Source organism: Laetiporus sulphureus, assembly GCF_001632365.1.
Source record: "Laetiporus sulphureus 93-53 unplaced genomic scaffold LAESUscaffold_1, whole genome shotgun sequence".
Taxonomy (NCBI): Eukaryota; Fungi; Basidiomycota; class Agaricomycetes; order Polyporales; family Laetiporaceae; genus Laetiporus; species Laetiporus sulphureus.
In genome coordinates this window covers 945,228-959,318 of record NW_024468510.1, presented here as the reverse complement: position 1 = coordinate 959,318, position 14,091 = coordinate 945,228, and the positions used below count along the sequence as shown (strand labels likewise).

Below are 14,091 nucleotides of genomic sequence, written 5' to 3'. Positions count from 1 at the left end.
ATGGACGTTTGCGTTTTTTGTTGCTCGATTATGCTCCGATAAGTCGCGATTCTCAGTTTGAAAGCTCCAGGCAAAGCAAGTCCGATAGCAACACATCACGAAATACAAGTCTTCTACTCGAAATTCTCCAGTGACTCCTTTGCTTTCTGTTCGGCCTCAACAAAGAGGTCTTTGGGTACTGGTCGATGTATACCGTTAGTCTCGTCACCTATCCAAGACATCTCGAGCTCGAATTCCTTCTCCTTCGCATCTTCATGAACAAGGTAAATGCTAGAAGTGAATGTGTTGAGAGAGAGCATGTTATAGCGAAGGCGACAGACGTACATCCTAGCAGCTTCGAAAACTGCCTCCCGGGCCGAGAGTTCTGCGAGCTTCAGCTTCTCCAGCTCTGTCTTGGCGAGCTGACGTCCCTTGCCAATTGCCGCACCATGGTATCCCTATAGGGCGTTCGGTGGATTTAAGATAGGCTGTGGAACAGTTCTATACGAGGACCTACATATGAAATACCACTAGGCTCGATCACATATAGCGCAGGACCTGTCTTGTCAAACCCACCGAGGATGGTACTGCATCCAAACGGTCGAACGGATGAGTAGAGTGTGTATGCTTGAATATATCCTCCAACTCTATCTACTAATTCCTGTCCTCGAGAGCGGCATTCAGCATGACGTATGCATCATAGGATACAACGAACTTTCAACGGTGCCGGTGCTCGCCACGTATCAATGTAGTTCGCGGCCTCATCTCTTGCACGGTTCGCTAAGTGTCGGCCATCAGCGAGCAGACCAGATGAAGCCTGTGCAATCACACAATCAGAATCCGTGAGAAACACGCTTGCATGTTTGTCCACATACCAGACCTATGTGTCTATCAATCGTCTGTATCCGCCGGTTCGTCTCTGGTACGAGCAGTTTCGAGTGAACGAGTTTCTCCACGGCCAATACTACGCCATCCTTCACTCTCAACCCGATGGCGGTACTTGCGGAGGATGCAGATCAGCGCATTTACATCTCTTTTCTAAAGGTCACGTACCCCGAGTTCTCTACAGCCTTGTTTGCATACTCGACCTACAGAGACGCAACATGTAAGCTTCACGCCATGACGTGCGTCGAATGAGGCTCACTTGAAAGATGCGGCCATCGGGGGAGTAGGTACTAGCTGAGAGATCGTAACCCGTTCCAATAGAGGTCATCGCGAATGGTCCAGTGAGGAGAAAATGTCGGGGTGTGCGACGGTAGTGCTGGTACAGTAGCAGCTGCTGGTGTAGGACGCGCAAGCTTGAGATGCGCGCGACGCGTGAGCGTGGGAATATTTAGCAAATACGGGCAACGCGTCAAGGCCAATGATCGCGCCAGGTTCAGGGCCGCGTTCAACCTCGTGCCGCTTCCACTTGAGCAACATGGACAACGATGCCGACTGGAGTGCACTGCTGAAAGACCACCCTATCTTCTCTCATTCACCGAGCGCTGCTGATTCTTCCGTAAAAGCCGGAGCCTCACTTGAGCTATCGCTTGGGTCTCTCTGTGACTTCACCAAAATAGATCCTCAGCGAGATGGACCAGCACCATCTGGCAGACGCCAGGTCATGATCATCAAAGACTCAGAACTCATAGTTGCTGTCGGCCATGAAATTCGAATGACTACGCTTTCTGAGTCCAGGTTCGGTGGCTCTGCACGCAATTCCTATAAAGTGTGCCTGGTCTCGCGCGACGTCATAATGTTAGCTTAACGGAGTGTCTGTAGATCCTGCACACACCAAACTTGGAATTTGACATCCATGAGATTGCTCTGAGTCCCCATGGCAAACTTCTCGTGGTGGCGGGAGCATTCCAGGTGGCTGTCGTAGTACTTCCTCGAGCCGGATTCACAAAGCTCGTGCCCTCCACGATCGATTGCAAGTACGTCCGCCAGTCCATGCATCATGCATCCACCTTAGTTGACATATTATGGGCAGATGCGTGCAAGTGGGACAGTTCTATCATGCGGCGGATACCTCTCCTCCGATTGCTAAGATTGAATGGCATCCTTGGGGAGAAGGTGGCACAACCCTAATGGTCATGACCACCGACGGAAAGCTACGGTATGTCTGCTGACATGAAGTTTGATTGGTTTCATGGGTTGATCAAATGTGATTAGTGAATACGACATTTCAAGAGATACAGAGGAACCTCAGCAAGTACTCTCTTTTGTCCCGGAGAAGAAGAAGAATAGTTACATTGCTGTCGATGAGAGCGAGAGAGAAGTCGCTTCTTTCACATTAGGAAAAGGGAGAGCCGACTGGGGCCCCTTGACCGTATATGCAATCATGAAAAGCGGTGACATCTACGCTATATGCCCCTACATGCCTCGACATGCGTAAGTCCGGCGCTTCTCAGTATGGATCATAGCTAACCAAGTTCTAGAGAGATACCATCTTCATATGTACACTCTCTTGAATGTTTCGTATCTTCCAAGCAACAATATCTCTCAAGGTCACAGGATGAGGGCTCTCACGCAGACAGTTTGTCTGACCTCTACGAACACCAACACAAGTATGTGTCAGCATTGGTCAAGCAGCTCCCTCCTGGGACTGTCTATCCGGCTGCACCTCGGACAATCCGCATGTACCCGCCGACTGTTGTCAAGAATATTCCTGTGCGGCAGGGCCCGTTCCTGCTCCAACCATCGCCTCGCAGTCTGGAGGGCAGTGACGGAGGAGACGCAACCGACATTGCATACATGGCCTTCGGTAGTGACATCGAAGAGGAGTTTGAGGGTGAAACGGAGCGACTAGGCGTGATTGTTGCAGCTTTCCAAGATGGCAGAGTAGACGTCTACCTCGACGTGGAGAAAGTCGAGGCACGATGGGAACATAAGAAGGTTCGCTGTGGATGTAATCGCCTAAGAATTTTGCTCACGTCTTGCCAGCATCCAGATAGCGATCTTCCGATGTTGGCAGTCTACGAGACTATTGACCTCGGCATTGTTGATATGCTGTCCAAGGTCGCCACATCAACATCGGAATCCGCTCTACTCGACCTGATCCAAGCAAACCACCCTGTATTCCTATCTGATCCCATCCATGATGATATGATCTACGTATATCATGCCTTCGGTGTCCATGCTCTACAGTTAGGGCCCGTACTCCGCAGTCTTGCCCATGCTCTTCGAAACGTGGATAACGAGAACGATCTGCAGTACTCCGTGCAGGATAGCGCAGGCACGGATGTGCAACCGATCCTATTGACATTCTCTATTGAGCGAAAGTGAGCTGCTTTACGTTGTCATGTTGGTCTGGGACTTACGCATTGCATCGTTGCAGGAGCTCAAATCCTGTCATAGGGGTTTCGATACCGGACGATGTTTATCCGACATACAGCATCTTCATCTTGACGTCCACCATGCGTATCGAGATATCTCCTTTGAACCTGCGTTCGGACATGCCTTTCTCTCTCATGGCGGAATCGCCATCGGTTTCAAAGGAGGAAGGCCCATTTGCACTATCGCTTCCGGCTGCTGGTCCACCCGCATACATCTCCTTGCTAGGTCTGGAGCCGTATACTCCACCTTCAAACGTGTCCAAGTCATCAAGTCCCCGCGTATCTCTTCCCCCCTCGCTAAGTCCAAGGGGCGAGTTCATGGTCACTCCAGACACATTGCGCTATCTAGGCACGGTCGTGGAGCGCATTACCCGTCAGCTGAGCGAGATTAATGTGGCTTATCATGACGCGGTTGTTCGCCAGGAGCTGCAGAAACAGGAGTTCGACCAGCAGCGGGAGAAGTGCAAGGAGATGTTCGATCTCGTTGAGTCACTGAAGGGGCCAAGAGTCACAGCGACGAAGGAGAAGATAGACAAATTGAAAGAGGCGCAAAATTCGTTGATGGCACGAATGGATCGGACGTTCCAGTTGTTGATGAAGCAGGCATCGCCGGAGTTGAGTGAGAGCGAAACAAAGTGGTTTGAGGAACTGAGGAGCATGAAAGCCGAAGTGGCCGGCGTAAGCAAGTATGATGAGAATTCTCTGGCATACAGAATACGGTTGGTCAGTATCGTATGCTTACCGCTTCAGAATGTACTATTGACACCCTATGCCTCATATCAGCTCCAAAGAGAAGTCGATAGGCTTCTACCACAGTTGAAGGAGATGAAAGAGAAGGAGAGGCTGCGCAAGAATAGGCTCCTTGACAGTGGCGAGACGCTAGGTGTCTCTCAAGCGTTCGAACTTGGCAAGCGAACCAATACAGAGTATGTTCTTCGCTTTTCGTTCATTATATACACTTGACGTATCTCTATGCCTCTAGGCGCGCCAAGATCGATAGCATAGAGAACGAGATCATGAAATTGGCAGCGAAGTTGGATGTGACCTTAGGGCGACCACCTCAATTGCAGGGCCCCGCCATTCAAGAGTCGTGAATGATGTAATTCTTCGTCGTGCTACCTCTGTACTTAAGTCCGATCTTCGTGTTGTACACTAGCGCTTTCCAGAACAAGCTGTGGGGTTTTCTCAGAAAGGAACTTTTTCATCGGAGTCCTTGCCAATCATGGTCTGCATTTCCCCAAGTAAAGAGAAAAAGGTGCGGTGTATATGCACCAGTATGAATTCACCCTGTTGCGCGGATCACTTGGGCGGCTTCACGAACTGCTCGGGCGGTCCGAGGCGCGTGACCTCGCGTAACGCCTCACCATCGTTCACGTGACCGCGTCAATTTCCACACCGGAACGATCTTCAAGCCCCGTCGTACAGATCGCTGCTATCTTACAAACACTGTTGTGACGCTCTCCTATGGGAAACTTTCCAAGCGAACTAGACGTGCCAATAGGTTGGGCAGGACCAAAAATTCCTGAAGAATATAACAATGTCAAAGTCACCAGCTCCGCCCGCCGACTTTCGACATCCAGAGTCTGATCCCAAAGAACCTCTTCGGAAGGAGTCCACACAATGTCAAAATTGTCTTAAATCGCGTGCAGATGGAGCTATCATGTCTCGATGTAGTGCTTGCAGAGTTGATCTGTACTGCGTGAGTGATCATCTTTCCTTCAGGCTTATGAACTGTGTAGATGTCATGCTGTTAGAGCAAAGAATGCCAAAAGCAAGCGTGGCCAGTTCATAAAGCTAGATGCAAGCTTAATCGCCGGGCGCAGACGTTGGGAGACGGGCGGACTGAGCGCCTGAAAGTCCTCCGTGACTTTACCCAGAAACACCGGCCAACTATCTCGGAAGCGGGTCTTCGCGCATTGGACCTCTGTGTTGATCGCACTCGTGCTGATCGCGATGTCTTAATCATATATCTTCGGCCACGACCGGGAGCAACCCGCATAGAGACGCAGTTCTATGTCATCGATGCCGATGTCATGCCTTTCGAAAGCCTTCCCAAAGAGAAACATGAAGAGATGCGGTCACAGTTGAAGTACGCCTCCGAGGTCAATGTGAAGCATGGAGCAGTGGGTGCTATGTTTTTATGCTGTCGTGTGCGGACGAGAGCATATTGAACATCGCGCCGGTGGGCTTTTCACAGGATGTATTGGACCAGTTGCATCCAGGGCAGCCGTGGAAGGAGTTGTTGATTACTAGGCTGAACGAGGGTATTGTGAATTGATGATTGCAGAGTATCGCAACTTACCTATGTCCAGCTGTATCACGTATACTATATTGCTTGTGTTCTACTTCCTTATCGTAGGTGCATATAACTCCTCTTGCCCCCTTCCGTTTCTTTATATGTGACTCAGATATATCGGAACTACGACCGTGTATAGCACGGAATATTGCTGCTCGAATGGATCAATTCATGGACAATAACGATAGCGATTACTTCTGAGAGATGGATAAAAGGGAGTGCTGCATACTGTGTGGATACCGGACCAGGTTTCCTGCCGAAACACGTTAACGGTTCTCGAAGTGCTCACCGTGTGTTCACGATGATTGTGGTTTGGATATACAATAAGCTCCTTCTGAGTACGACTTTGTACCAACATCTCAGCCGTCGACGCTCCAAGCGCAGCGTTGAAACTTCACAATTATTGTATTGTCACTACCGTAGTAGTAAGTACGCTGCGGCAGTGGCACCGGCCACGCGAGGCCTAATAGAGACGCGTATCTCACGTGCCCGCGTGCCATTGTGTTCAAATCAAATCGCATGCGATTGCGTTTCAATCCAGCCTTCATTTGCCACGCTTAGCCTCCTCCTTTGATACTGCACTTGCAGAATCCAACCTTCCTGAGCAGAACTCTTTGGGAGGAAAGAGGCAATATGAGCTTATTTCAGAATCCCGCCCAGAACAACAACAATGCAAATCAACCATCAGGTAACGCAAGCAATCCTGCCGAGGCACCTGCTAGCGGGACGAGCAATGTTTTCGGTAGCGGCATAAGTTTTGGAGGTCGGTCCCGTTTCTGAATTCCCGTTTCTGTACTGAAAGCAGCCGCGATGGCAGCGAGCACCGCCGCTCCACTTTCTTTTGGAAGAACGATGGGTACTCAGCCCTTCAGCGGAGCCAGCGCAGGAACTAGCACGGCCACGCCTTCTCCAGGTGGTGCATCGAACACTTCCAGTACCCCCACACCTAATGCGTTCGGTGGTTTTACAACAAACGCGACGACTCCGGGCACGAGCTTGTTCGGTTCATCGGCTACAAGTAATCAGACACCGGGGAGCACTGGGACGACTGGGGGCATGTTTGGCTCGTCGAACGCTACGAGCACACCCGCCCCCGGAGGTAGCACCTTTGGGAATTTGGGCAATACAGGGCCAGCTACCACCACTCCCGCCGCTGCAAGCATTTTCGGAAATCTAGGTAGCGCGGGATCATCCACTGGAAGCAATGCACCAGCAGCCAGCGGAAATGGCGTGTTTGGCAACGCAGGTGCATCAACGACGCCGTCTACTGGAACGACTTTGTTCGGCAATGCAAATAAGCCGGTTGTAAACTCGCTCGGTGCTGGCAGTGGTTTGACGGCACCGGCAGGAGGGAATCTCTTTGGTACATCGACGGCCGTGCCTGGCACATCTACTCCGGGTGCTGCGACACTCAGCACTCCGGCTGGTGGCTCTCCCTTTGGAGCAGCAAAACTTCCTGAACAAGGGGCGTCTTCGGCATCCCAACCCGCACCTCCCAATTGTACGTTATTCAAGAGCTCTCACATTGCTGTATCTGATGATCGTTCAGTCTTTGCACAACCAAGTACGATCGGCACGTCGGCGACAGGTACGTGGCGTTTTCTGCTGTTCTGCGCTCAGACCTCATGAAAGCCCTAGCACCAGCTACAGCGCCTGCAGGCGGACTGTTTGGCAGTGTCGCCAAGCCCGGAGAAGCCGCTGCGAGTTCTGTACCTGCAGCTCCTGCTGCGGGTGCTTCTGCTTCGTTTTCAGGAGGCCTTTTCGGCAACAAGCCTAGCACTCCATCTGCACCGAGTGGCAGTACGCCTGCCGCAGCATCGGCGCCCCTGTTTGGTTTCGGTACACCAAGTACTACTTCCATGGATGCTAGCAAGGACACATTAACTGCGTCGACGAGCGGGGCGACCGGTACTTGTGAGCACAGCTACACGACTCAGGTTCTGTCTTTTTATGCGACAACCTGATCTTCTGACTTTGTGTAGCCAGCTTTAATTTCTTCGCCAAGAAGCCAGGTGAACAGAAAGATGCTACCGCTGCGTGTGCGTACGGATTGTTGGACTCCGCTCTGCACAGGCTGACGAACGATGCTTGCAGCCACAAGCACTAGTACATTCATTTTCGGTAGCACCAAGGATAAGGGTAAGGAGAAAGATACAGGAACCGCGCCACCGGAGAAGAAAGACGGGACCTGTCAGTTCTTCATATCAAGTCTCACAATTGAGATTCTCATTTGAGTCTGTTAGCTACGTTATTCGCGACGCCGGCGAGTATAGCAACGAAAGAGGGAGACAAGTCTAAGGATGCTACCAACGCAGGTATATCATCGTGGTCATCTTATCCACTAGCGTATTCTCATTTTTATGCTCCAGTTGCACCTTCTGCCTCTGGCATTTCACCTAGCGCGAGCGCGCCGTCGATTGCAGTGCCGCCGCCATCCGTGCTTCGTGGGAAGACGCTGGAGGAGATCGTGAACAAATGGTCAACGGAGCTTGAGACTCAAGTGCGTGAGTTCGACAAGCTCGCCAGCGAGGTTGCGGTGTGGGACCGCACGCTCATCGAGAACGGCAACAATGTACGTGATCGACTGTGATCTCGTGAGATCTCTCTGACATGACATGTATCGAGATAGTTGGCGGCGTTGTATGCGCACGTTCTTGCTGCGGAGCAGGAGCAGAATGATATTGACCAATCATTGGATCATATCGAGCAACAGCAGAAGGAGCTCACGGCCACCTTAGAAGCGTACGAGAAATCGACCGAGGAAATCTTGGGAGGTCAAGGTGGAAACCTGCGTGCTCTCGACACAGGCCCCGCCGATACTGAACGGGACAAGAAGTATGTATTCATGATGGTTGTGTTGGCCTTGACATGGTCTGATGCATCGTGCTCTTCAGCTACACACTGGCAACAGAACTGCACGGCCACCTTGATGACCTTTCTGGCTCCCTCACACAGATGATCGATACCGTGAACGCGCTCGCTCTCTCGTCTGAGAAGTCAGAGCAAGACCATGGAGAGGACGCCATGACGCAGATTGCGCAAATCTTGAACGGCCATCTGGAGAGTCTGCTGTGGATCGACGGCGCGGTGCAAGAGGTCGATAGCAAGATCAAGGATGTGGAGAAGCGCGTGCGCATGGCGGGAGAGACTAGCCTAGGCGGCGGTTTCAAGGGCAAGAGCTTCGGGCTGGGAGCTAGCCGATGAAAGATGCGTAGATGAACGAGGGTGTTAGCTACTTGGTTTGTCATGTACGATTGCCGTTGATGAACATCATTGCTCATTTCTGCTGCTTAAGCTTCGATTGTACATGTGAACCTGCAATGCGATGTAACCAGACCTAACAAATGTCCCAATCAATATAGCCTTGTACATATCCCGAAGAGCGATTGTATTATCCTGTATGCTGCCCGCTATCGTTCGTCTGGTGTCTGGAACATCTTCTGCAACATCCTCCTATCCCACTCGTCGAACTTCATGGCACTTGTCGCGTAGTGGTTGCTGCGGGCCTCCTGACGGACTTGATTGATAACAATACACTCGTCGATGCCCAGCTGCCTTCCCTCATGGAGGGACAGTGCTTCTTCGCGCTCGCAAATCTTGACACGGGCATTTAATAAGAGGTCAGGGAGGTTGTACTGCCGAGCAAGGACAATCTGTTCGACGAGTGTGGCGACCTCTGGGAGACGCTCCCTCACCAGCTGGCAGACTGCATCAAACTGCCACTTGTAAGCGAACTCCAGTACGGATACCCATTCTTCCGTCGTCTCAAGGTCGTATTTCCCAATACGTCTAGATGAATGAGATATGTCAGAGAAGGCGAAAGACAGAAGGTGCACTTGATGTAACCTTGGGTACAGCACTGACAGGAAACGCTCCATGTCGATGCTCTTCGTGCATACTAGACGGATGGGGTTATCATCGGACAAGCCCTCTGCCGATTGCTTTTGCGGCAGCGAGAACAGGTCCTGGAATAGCTTGGAGTCACGCTCAAGGAAATATCGATGAACGTTGTAAAACGTGTCTTCGACCTGACAATGGTATTCAGATGTCTTCGCCCGTTATACAAGAATTTCTGAGCCTACCAGGAAGATGACATTTCCGTCCTTGAAGTAGAACTTCTGATGTCGTTTATGGGTTGTCTCAATAGTTCTCTTTACAAGAGGAGCCGAGGACGCGGACAACATCGTTGGAAGATGTGAGGATTGCGGTGTGGTGATGATGGCTAAGGGGCATGCGCAGGGCGAACGGATTGCAGCGGGCCCCTAATGATATCTGGCCCAAGCTGCCAGACGCCGCTGATCCTGTGAGGAATCCGTACCCAGAGCCTCGGCGATGCGAAAGCGTGCATTAACAGGGCTGGTATCCCGAGTAATGGCGCCCCCCTAACAAAGTCGGCCAGACTTGATTTGGCAAGTCCGGATGAAGGAAAATTACGCATGATCCGTGGCCGAAGGAAGGTGAAGTTGAGAAGAGAGCAGTCTTAAAACCGTTCAGCAATCTTAATCTTGACACGGGAGAATATTCGACAATTGCATGGAAAGTTGACGACGTTGCAACATCGATACTGAGCGTAAAAGATATGGAAATGTACATAGGCGATGATCGTTGAGCAACTCAAGGCCTCCTACCGCCGCACAATGCTGGAAACTCGAGACAAAATACTGGGACTGACAGTATATGCTGTGCACGATCAACGACACCATGAGGGGCAGATATGATGGTTGTGCCCTTCGTCGATTAGTATGCGACCTGTGGGGCCAATTGATCTCAGCTGCTTTTCAGAATCGATAGCGTTCAGTGCCTCACGAGTTTCTTCAGCGCTCGACGCATTTGTTCCGATGACGGTTTCGCGTGTCAGAAAGGGCGTACCTCCGTGGGGCGAGCCGCAGCGGAAGTTGCAGTGTGCACCTGGCAGGCTCAATAGTAAAGATTGGAGTATAAACGGGCGCCTCTCTAATGAGCCTTAGATTTCGATGCAGTGTATAGAATTATGTATGTTCTTATGGAAAAATACACGAAAACACTCTGTGGTAATATTCATTTCATTAAAAATAATCAGTTTTAAGTTTACTACTTGCAATACAGTGGCTTTTAAAGGGTTTCCACAGATTTTCCCGGTGGAAAGATAATTTTCTCTACATAGGCTGGGTTCCATGTCGCTGCTAGCGCTCAATGATTGTTGATCCGGAACTTCATAGCTCTCCGTTTCGGACGGATATTACGCAAGCCCCTTCGTCTGTCCGGATTCTCCTCGGACACGTCTTCGGAACGAACCAGCACTTAATTGGTCCTTGCTTCTGATATTCACTGAGGGAGGCTGAGCTTCCTGGAGAGTCCATCTGGCAGTGATGTAGGGGTCAAGGCTTGACCCCTTAGACTTGACTGGGGTCAACTGATTGACCCCCCCGTCAATGACCAGGGTAAGATGGGGTCAAGAGGTCAAGCATGACCTGCACATGATCCATTATTTACCATAATTAGCAATAACGGCTTAAAGTGATCATTCTCGCAATGAACTGACGTTTGGTTGAACTTGTACACTAATATGAATGTTCACGCGCCGCCACGGGGTCACGCGCATATCACGCTTGACCCTTTCTCTAGGTCAAGATCAAAGTGCCTTACCCCCGGTTATCGCCCGGTTATCGCCCGATAACCGGGGTCAACGACAACCTGGAGCATTGTTCAACTAACTTCTTGTGGCGTCGCTAGCGTAACAGAGCACAGAGATAAGTTCGTTGCTCAGGAATGCTAATCTCGCTCATGCACCTCAGGACAATCACGCAAGAAAGTCCAAAACGCGAGACGCCAATATTTCAGCTCTTATCGACACCTCGTCCCAGACTCAAATTACTCAGCCATTCACCAGCCTCGGCGAGCATATTAGACGGATCAATGACGTCCGTGCGTATGAATGACAATGCCTCAAATAATACATTGTTTTGCCTGTTTAACCTTCGCGGCTACTACACGAGACAACTTCACGGAATGAGGACAGCTCGGAATTTGGCCGAGCTGCGGTGATCATACGCTTCCTGCGCCTTCTCGAGGGGGAACGTCTGCACCATGCATTTAATCCCTGTCGTCCTGACGAACTCCAATGTATCCTCGCCATCCTTGGGCGTGCCGGTGTTCCATGCGCGCAAGGTGAGACGTTTGCCGACAAACGGAACTGAGGCAGACATGTAGACTGAGCCTTTGTACAAAGTCAAAGAGCGTTGTCACTCACGTAAAGGAATGGTTGCGTTTCCAGTCAAAGCGAGGATCAGGAGCTCGCCGTCCACGGCGAGCCCGCCCACGAGCGCCTGAATAATCTCGGGGTTCGGTGCCGTACACACGATCAGTTTCGCCCCGCCGAGCTTCTGCAGCTCCTCCGCCTGGTCGACCTGGGAACCATCGAAGTAGTACTGGGCGCCGAGCTCGGTTGCAAGGTCCTTCTTCGCTGAGTTGGACGACAGGGCAATGGTGCGGAAGCCCATCGCTTTCGCAACCTGCAGGGCAAGGTGGCCAACACCGCTGCGAAAAAAAGAAGTTGCCACGCTGTCGGAATGTGGATTGTTGTGAAAGCATGGCATGAGACATACCCAATGCCTTGGACCGCAACCAAGTCGGGCGGCGTGGCGTTCATGTGGCGAATCGAATCTGCGACGATCCATGTGTAAGTGACACCGGCCATCTTGGATTTGACGCACTGAATGCTGTCAAGCCAGCGCAAAGCACTGGCGCTGCCTCTTTTGGATCCATATCCTCGGGGACACTGATGATAGACTCGGTCTTCAATGTGACATATTGAGCATATCCGCCATCCTGACCGATACCTGGAAGGAGATGTGCTGATTAGAAACCAAGGACGCGCGTCCCACTCTCAGGCACAAGCGCACCGTTGACCAGCTGGTTGCTGCACATGGAGAAATCGCCAGCACGGCATCTCTCGCAAACGCTGCAATGGCCTCCGTGCCAGCCTGAGCCCACACGCTGGCCGACCTTCCACACTTTGTCGGTGGGGTGGACGGCTGCGACATCACCGACGACCTCGTGTCCTGGGATACGGGGGTAAGTGACGGTAGGGAAGAACTGGTGCTTGGCTATCTCATCGCTGCGGCATGGCGAATTCAGATCGTGTAGGTCGACGTCGTGCGTGCAGGACATACCTAGCACAGACACCGCATGCAAGCACTTTGACAACGATCTCGCCGGGCTGGGGGTCCTTCCATTTGACGTCGATTGGCTCGAGGTTACCGCCCTTCTCCAAGAAGGCATAGGCTTTGTAAGTTGCTGGGTGGGACGCAGACGACATGTTTCAAAATAGCACGATTAGTCTGGGATGACTGCGACCAAGGATTTCCTGATCTACGACTTTATACCACGACTGTATACCCCGACTTTGTATACAAGGGACTATTTCTATCGCATCGCGATTCGGCGGTCTTAGGTATGATGGATGGCGGGCTTCTCACATAGATCACCGAGGGTTCGGCCAGGCTCGGTCAGGAGTTATGAGATGTCCGAAAGCTAAAACGTCTGCAGACGGAGAGGGTTCAAGATGACCGCCTATTCTAGAGCCGGCACATCCCTCTCAATAGACCGACTGAAGTTGTTTGCTTGCAACACAGAACAGCATGACCACAATGCATAGAAATTGGCTGCGCCACGATTCTGTAGACACACGGCAGAACAACGTATCATCAGGGGCAGATGATGCATCGGTGATTAATTGATTCCTTGAGGCTCCACGCTGTGGGGAGCGGAACTGTCGAGCGTGTACAGGTTCCGATCATTGCAGTCCGAGAACATCTTGCTCTAATGTCAGCAGTCCAGAGCGTGACTTTCGAATTGAAGAAGTCCCTGCCTACGTCGTGAGCGTATCGAATCTATCGATCGAGGGACTATATATAGCGTCTTCACGTCGATGCCGACGAAATGCTCGCTTTGCGCAGTGCTAATCCAGAAGATTCAAGGAGAATGTATAGGCACCGCATTGCGACAGGAGGCGAATTTGTTTCAAGTGCGAAGGCCGATGGTGATATAATCTGATGTCGATGCAGCCATGTATGGACCATATATCTGCACCATTTTACTTAGTAAGTGCAAGCTGGGCACCACGCACCAGAGTGTAAGCCAAATATCGCGATGAACTCAGGTGGTTATCTCTGATTCTCCGCTAGGCACCTGCGAGTTGATGTGTCACTGACACTAGAAGTGCTCCATGCAGTAGGACTGTCACGATGGGACTGCTAGACTTCCTGGGAACACCGCTCTCAACAGCAGCAGGAAACTTGGGACTTTTCACAGGGAAACTGCGGCCACGCGCCGCAATCGAAGCTGCGTAGCTGTCACGGCAGACATGGTGCGATTTATCAACATAGAAAATTGTGTGTAAATGTCGACTGAATTCTTACATATGCGACAAATATTTGCAACCACGGCATTTCATGTCGAAAATGTTTCACTTTGGCTGCTAATGTGCACTATTTGCCATTTACATGCTACATTGGC

At 51.2% G+C, this 14,091-nt stretch overlaps 6 protein-coding genes across 6 annotated transcripts; 3 read left to right on the top strand and 3 right to left on the bottom strand.

Moving 5' to 3' along the window:
• Positions 1-30: 30 nt before the first annotated feature.
• LAESUDRAFT_668849 (proteasome subunit alpha type-3) lies at positions 31-1,192 on the bottom strand (the record flags this gene model as incomplete). Its single annotated transcript, XM_040905387.1, has 7 exons — positions 31-270; positions 325-437; positions 497-640; positions 695-796; positions 855-978; positions 1,033-1,067; positions 1,124-1,192. 7 exons carry the CDS (start codon positions 1,190-1,192, stop codon positions 114-116), a joined length of 744 nt encoding a protein of 247 aa, XP_040770341.1. The 3' UTR covers positions 31-113.
• A 189-nt stretch (positions 1,193-1,381) lies between these two features.
• LAESUDRAFT_668845 (uncharacterized protein) lies at positions 1,382-4,510 on the top strand. The gene is made up of 9 exons (XM_040905386.1): positions 1,382-1,690; positions 1,744-1,898; positions 1,955-2,080; positions 2,137-2,355; positions 2,403-2,859; positions 2,908-3,245; positions 3,302-4,022; positions 4,083-4,225; positions 4,282-4,510. Exons 1-9 carry the CDS (start codon positions 1,400-1,402, stop codon positions 4,391-4,393), a joined length of 2,562 nt encoding a protein of 853 aa, XP_040770340.1. The 5' UTR covers positions 1,382-1,399; the 3' UTR covers positions 4,394-4,510.
• Positions 4,511-4,746: 236 nt separating this feature from the next.
• LAESUDRAFT_17982 (uncharacterized protein) lies at positions 4,747-5,883 on the top strand. The gene is made up of 3 exons (XM_040901468.1): positions 4,747-4,998; positions 5,054-5,422; positions 5,497-5,883. Exons 1-3 carry the CDS (start codon positions 4,837-4,839, stop codon positions 5,575-5,577), a joined length of 612 nt encoding a protein of 203 aa, XP_040770339.1. The 5' UTR covers positions 4,747-4,836; the 3' UTR covers positions 5,578-5,883.
• Positions 5,884-6,141: 258 nt separating this feature from the next.
• Positions 6,142-9,089, top strand: LAESUDRAFT_719134 (uncharacterized protein). The gene is made up of 10 exons (XM_040907571.1): positions 6,142-6,358; positions 6,413-7,096; positions 7,145-7,183; positions 7,234-7,509; positions 7,578-7,634; positions 7,690-7,785; positions 7,839-7,910; positions 7,965-8,167; positions 8,225-8,430; positions 8,490-9,089. Exons 1-10 carry the CDS (start codon positions 6,229-6,231, stop codon positions 8,797-8,799), a joined length of 2,073 nt encoding a protein of 690 aa, XP_040770338.1. The 5' UTR covers positions 6,142-6,228; the 3' UTR covers positions 8,800-9,089.
• LAESUDRAFT_17959 (uncharacterized protein) lies at positions 8,903-9,935 on the bottom strand. The gene is made up of 3 exons (XM_040901467.1): positions 9,678-9,935; positions 9,442-9,623; positions 8,903-9,384 (listed from the first exon to the last, which is right to left on the bottom strand). The coding sequence occupies exons 1-3, from the start codon at positions 9,777-9,779 to the stop codon at positions 9,006-9,008; spliced, it is 663 nt and encodes a 220-aa protein (XP_040770337.1). The 5' UTR covers positions 9,780-9,935; the 3' UTR covers positions 8,903-9,005.
• Positions 9,936-11,466: 1,531 nt separating this feature from the next.
• On the bottom strand, positions 11,467-13,107 carry LAESUDRAFT_719132 (GroES-like protein). The gene is made up of 6 exons (XM_040907570.1): positions 12,747-13,107; positions 12,477-12,691; positions 12,288-12,413; positions 12,180-12,237; positions 11,825-12,111; positions 11,467-11,767 (listed from the first exon to the last, which is right to left on the bottom strand). Exons 1-6 carry the CDS (start codon positions 12,890-12,892, stop codon positions 11,577-11,579), a joined length of 1,023 nt encoding a protein of 340 aa, XP_040770336.1. The 5' UTR covers positions 12,893-13,107; the 3' UTR covers positions 11,467-11,576.
• Between the last annotated feature and the right edge of the window lie 984 nt (positions 13,108-14,091).

What these genes read in the sequence shown, in the direction of transcription:
- LAESUDRAFT_719132 (XM_040907570.1), bottom strand. Translation starts at nt 12,892, where the DNA reads ATGTCGTCTGCGTCCCACCCAGCAACTTACAAAGCCTATGCCTTCTTG. An exon ending in CAGCAACCAGCTGGTCAACG is followed by an intron (nt 12,414 to 12,476) that starts GTGCGCTTGTGC and finishes ATCTCCTTCCAG; the next exon opens with GTATCGGTCAGGATGGCGGA. An exon ending in GTTGCGGTCCAAGGCATTGG is followed by an intron (nt 12,112 to 12,179) that starts GTATGTCTCATG and finishes TTTTTTTCGCAG; the next exon opens with CGGTGTTGGCCACCTTGCCC.
- LAESUDRAFT_17982 (XM_040901468.1), top strand. Translation starts at nt 4,837, where the DNA reads ATGTCAAAGTCACCAGCTCCGCCCGCCGACTTTCGACATCCAGAGTCT. An exon ending in GCAGAGTTGATCTGTACTGC is followed by an intron (nt 4,999 to 5,053) that starts GTGAGTGATCAT and finishes TCATGCTGTTAG; the next exon opens with AGCAAAGAATGCCAAAAGCA. An exon ending in TCAATGTGAAGCATGGAGCA is followed by an intron (nt 5,423 to 5,496) that starts GTGGGTGCTATG and finishes GGCTTTTCACAG; the next exon opens with GATGTATTGGACCAGTTGCA.
- LAESUDRAFT_719134 (XM_040907571.1), top strand. Translation starts at nt 6,229, where the DNA reads ATGAGCTTATTTCAGAATCCCGCCCAGAACAACAACAATGCAAATCAA. An exon ending in GAGCGGGGCGACCGGTACTT is followed by an intron (nt 7,510 to 7,577) that starts GTGAGCACAGCT and finishes GACTTTGTGTAG; the next exon opens with CCAGCTTTAATTTCTTCGCC. An exon ending in GGAGAAGAAAGACGGGACCT is followed by an intron (nt 7,786 to 7,838) that starts GTCAGTTCTTCA and finishes TGAGTCTGTTAG; the next exon opens with CTACGTTATTCGCGACGCCG.
- LAESUDRAFT_17959 (XM_040901467.1), bottom strand. Translation starts at nt 9,779, where the DNA reads ATGTTGTCCGCGTCCTCGGCTCCTCTTGTAAAGAGAACTATTGAGACA. An exon ending in ACGGAAATGTCATCTTCCTG is followed by an intron (nt 9,624 to 9,677) that starts GTAGGCTCAGAA and finishes TACCATTGTCAG; the next exon opens with GTCGAAGACACGTTTTACAA. An exon ending in CTGTCAGTGCTGTACCCAAG is followed by an intron (nt 9,385 to 9,441) that starts GTTACATCAAGT and finishes TCATTCATCTAG; the next exon opens with ACGTATTGGGAAATACGACC.
- LAESUDRAFT_668845 (XM_040905386.1), top strand. Translation starts at nt 1,400, where the DNA reads ATGGACAACGATGCCGACTGGAGTGCACTGCTGAAAGACCACCCTATC. An exon ending in CCCTCCACGATCGATTGCAA is followed by an intron (nt 1,899 to 1,954) that starts GTACGTCCGCCA and finishes TATTATGGGCAG; the next exon opens with ATGCGTGCAAGTGGGACAGT. An exon ending in CCCTACATGCCTCGACATGC is followed by an intron (nt 2,356 to 2,402) that starts GTAAGTCCGGCG and finishes ACCAAGTTCTAG; the next exon opens with AGAGATACCATCTTCATATG.